This window comes from Otolemur garnettii, unplaced genomic scaffold, assembly GCF_000181295.1.
Source record: "Otolemur garnettii isolate 467f Iridium unplaced genomic scaffold, OtoGar3 scaffold00031, whole genome shotgun sequence".
Lineage (NCBI taxonomy): Eukaryota > Metazoa > Chordata > Mammalia > Primates > Galagidae > Otolemur > Otolemur garnettii.
In genome coordinates, this window is record NW_003852426.1 from 2,381,967 (window position 1) to 2,386,490 (window position 4,524).

Here is a 4,524-nt window from a genome sequence, read left to right on the forward strand (position 1 = left end):
CGAGCTGTTCAAGCATCTTATCACATTCATCCAAAATGAAGTGTTTAATGTGTTTGAGGTTAAGGCTCTTATTTCGAGCCAGGGCTAGGATGCGGCCAGGAGTCCCCACGACAATATGCGGGCAGTTCTTCTTCAGTACCTCTTCGTCCTTCTTGATAGAGAGACCACCAAAAAATACTGCCACCTGCCAAGCCAGGAAAAAGAGTCTCACAGGAAGAAAAAAAAAAAATCCAATCTCCCCAGAGTTCCCATTTTCAGTGTGAGTTAAAGCTATTCTTAGGACACCTGAGAAGTAAAAGAACTAGAAAACACTTTATCTAAAATTCTTGTTCCCTCTAAAACAGTGAGGTTAAGAAACAAAAGTGACTTGACCAAAGTTAGATGGCTACTTGAGGCAGCCAGGACTAGAGTTCAATTCTTCTGACTTAATCGCATCATCTTCCTTCACTTCACTTATAAGGCCAGGCTTGATTATAAGGACAGCAAGAAATCACCAAAGGAGTGTCAAGTACCAGAAAGAAATATGTGGAACATCAAGTTGTCCTAACTGAACCCCAGAATCATTTTTTTTTGCCAGGGCCGGGTTTGAACCCTCCACCTCTGGTATATGGGGCTGGCGCCCTACTCCTTTGAGCCACAAGCACTGCCCTGAACCCCAGAATCTTAAACTCCTTCACATAAATCCTGTGAAATTACTGAGTCAAGCTAAACATATTATTCCATGTTAAAACTATTATGCCAATGCTATAACTGATGACTCCATACTGAATCTCAGAGTTAAAGCATTCCATGATAGTTATATTTATCTGACAATGTGAATGTTACTTTTTTTGCATTATTATCACTGTTGCTCAATATTTTGTTGCAGCAATCATCTGATTTCTTTCCCAAATGTATTTATCTTCATTCCTTCTCTTTTTTTGAGACAGAGCCTGAAGCTATCCCCCTGGGTAGAGTGTTGTGGCATCACAGCTCACAGCAACCTCCAAATCTGGGCTCAAGCGAGTCTCCTGCCTCTGCCTCCCAAGTAGCTGGGACCACAGGTACCTGCCACAACGCCCAGCTATTTTTTGGTTGCAGCTGTCATTGCTGTTTGGCGGGCCCAGGCTGGATTCAAACCTGCCACCTTAGATATACGTGGCTGGCACCTTAGCTACTTGAGCCACAGGCACTGAGCCTTCGTTCCTTCTTTACAAGGTTTTTATTTCTAGTCCTTATCTTAAACACTGTTACTGTTATTAAATTTTAAGCCTCTTTAATTTTTTAAGGCAAAAAGTGGAAACCAAACACATGCACGTGTACAGAGAAAATAATAATAATAAAGAATCCGGGTGCTGGAATACTATCAATAATATCAGAAACTACTTTCCAGTTTCGAGAAGAAAAAGATCAAGGAATCAGAGACAACCAAGGAAATTAGACTGTCATGACCCTAATTCTATGGTGAATCTAAAATCACTAACTAGATTTGTGGTGTAACAGGAGGTACAGTATCACCTAGGAAGGATTCTCACCAAAAATGTTTTGACTTGAATCAGTTAAACTTTCAAATACAATTTCAATTTAAAGTAATCACTGGGAGAAAAGACAAGCTAAATGATATGATAAAGATTAAGAAGACAAATCCAGGCTCAGCGCCTGTACCCAGTGAATAGGGCACCAGCCAAATACACCGAAGCTGATGGGTTCAGGTTCGAGCCCAGCCCTGGGCCTGCTAAACAATGACAACTGCAACCAAAAAATAGCCAGGTGTTGTGGCGGGCACCTATAATCCCAGCTACTCGGGAGGCTGAGGCAAGAGGATCACTTAAGCCCAAGAGTTTGAGGTTGCTGTGAATGCCACCGCCCTCTACTGAGGGTGACATAATGAGACGCTATCTCAAAAAAAAAAAAGACAGACAAATCCACAGAAGAATATTCTATACTAGCCCAGCCTCTTCCACGTAACATTGTAACATATCTTGAGCAAGTTTAAGGAAAAAGTAATAACAACTTGTATTTGATATTGACACCAAGAACATTCTCTTTTGAGTGGCACAAAGGAGATGACTTGGACCTACATAGGAGGAATGCAACTTAGCTCACTATTAAGCACAATAATAAATGTTTCCACAGATCTAAAATGGAAACTGTTTCCTTGCTTTCAACTTTTAGAATTAACCTACAGATGATATTCACTGACCATGTAAGAACAGAGATACATGTAATAATATCAACACACAGGTACATATGGCCTTCAAATCATATTTAAAGAATTCAAATACAGGGTGTCCCAAAGGTAAGGTGACCAGATTTTAACATTAGTAAAGCGGGACATCACTGATGGGCGTGGATGGGGGTGGAGGGGGGCGGGGCCTGCAGGGGTGGGGCCTAACAACAATGCAGACTTTGATAAGCAGTTCTCGGTAATCAGTTCTCAACAATTATTTGTTATTATTAAAGTTTAACATTATAAAATTAACAAAAATAATACAGAACTCATATCCTGGCAAAATAGCCACATGGCAGGCAAAAACCGTATATTCTCTACCTGTTCTCCTGCGTTCCCTAGCTTGTCATGCATTCTCTCCAAAAATCGGGACTTTTTTAAAATGCCGCAGGATGCGAGACAAATTGTTAAAAATGAGGACTGTCCCACCAAAAGCGGGACGTCTGGTCACCTTACCCAAAGGTCACCATACATACACAGAGAAATATAGCTAAACGTACCTTTATTTACAGAATATTCACTACGAAGTTTTACAAAGTATTTGTCTACATGTTAATATAAAAAATATTAAAAAATACAAAATGTGAGTTTTATTTCCCTATGTATGGCAACCTTTGGGATGCCCTATGGTTTTCAAATGATGGAAGAATAGTGTAAACAAGCTGTTTTGTGAAAAGTCAAAAGGCCTATTAAGTTGATAAACTGAGCTAACAGTGCTTAACACTTGGTAATATAAAACCATTAGAATTTTTTAAAAAATAATCACTTTCTGTGAAGCAAGACTGGAGATGGGAGAACACAAATTTTTTTATTACTAGGCCCTCTAGATTATTTAACCATTTTGCCATGCATAACTACTACTAGTTTGGATTTTAAGAAATTACTTTCAGTTTAGGACTACAAGTCTAACATTTCTGATTCCTTTAAAATACAAAATAATATGGGAAGCGCCTATGGCTCAGTGAATAGGGTGTCAGCCACATATACTGAGGGTAGCGGGTTCAAACCCGGCCCCAGCCAAATGGCAACAAAAAATAGCTGGGCACTGTGGCGGGGCACCTGTAGTCCAGCTACTCAGAGGCTGAGGCAAGAGAATCGCCTAAGTTCAAGAGCTGGAGGTTGCTGTGAGCTGTGATGCCCCAGAACTCTACGGAGGGTGACAAAGTGAAACTCTGTCTCTAAAAAATTTCAAAAAATAAATAAATAAATAAGGCGGCGCCTGTGGCTCAGTGGGTATGGCACTGGCCCCATATACCGAGGGTGGTGGGTTCCAGCCTGGCCCCAGCCAAACTGCAAAAAAAAAAAAAATGGCCAGGCGTTGTGGCAGGCACCTGTAGTCCCGGCTATTCGGGAGGCTGAGGCAAGAAAAATCACCTAAACCCAAGAGCTGGAGGTTGCTGTGAGCTGTGATACCACAGCACTCTACTGAGGGCAACAAAGTGAGACTCTGTCTCAAAAAATAATAATAATACAAAATAATAAACAATTAAAGCAGGCTTGGCACCCGTAGCTCAGTGGTTATGAGTAGCTCAGCCACACACACCAAGGCTGGCGGGTTCAAACCTGGCCCAGGCCTGCTAAACAAGACAACTACAAAAAAATAGCCAGGTATTGTGGCAGGCGCCTGTAGTCCCAGCTACTCGGGAGGCTGAGTCAAGAGAATCACTTAATCCCAAGAGTTTGAGGTTGCTGTGAGCTGATGCCATGGCACTCTACTGAGGGCAACATAGTGAGACTGTCTCAAAAAAAAAAACTGAAGCAGAAATTATAACCATCCAAAGAAAAAGACTAGCCACAGGATGTTATATACATCAGTGCTTCTCAAACTCCAATATAGGGATCTTTTTATAATGGATATTCAGACCAGTAGGTGTGGCATAGGACCCATACAATCTGCATTTCCACCAACTTTTCAAATGATGCTGTGGCTACTGGTCTGGCAACCCTATCATGAGTATCAAGGTTATATAATGGAAAAACAACTCAAGCTATGCTGTTGATTCCCTAAACATCTTTTAATTTTCTGCCATTTTAAAGAATCCTCAAAATTGGCTCAGCACCTATAGCTCAGCAGCTAGGGCACCAGCCACATACACCAGAACTGGCAGGTTGGAACTCAACCCAGGCCTGCCAAACAAAAATGTCAAGTACAACCGAAAATAGCCAGGCATTGTGGTAAGCACCTGTAGTCCCAGCTACTTGGGAGGCTGAGGCAAGAAAATCACTTAAGCCCCAGAGTTTGAGGTTGCTGTGAGCTGTGACACCACGGCACTCTACCGAAAGTGATATAGTGAAACTGTCTCAAAAAAAAAAAA

At 41.4% G+C, this 4,524-nt stretch overlaps 1 protein-coding gene across 1 annotated transcript in view; it reads right to left on the reverse strand.

The window, feature by feature from the left end:
• DDX39B (DExD-box helicase 39B) overlaps window positions 1–4,524 on the reverse strand; it is a 14,776-nt gene that overhangs the window by 8,381 nt on the left and 1,871 nt on the right. The window contains exon 3 of the mRNA XM_023512796.1: window positions 3–184. Within this exon, the coding sequence (XP_023368564.1) occupies window positions 3–184 (182 nt within the window). The remainder of the gene's footprint in view (window positions 1–2; window positions 185–4,524) is intronic.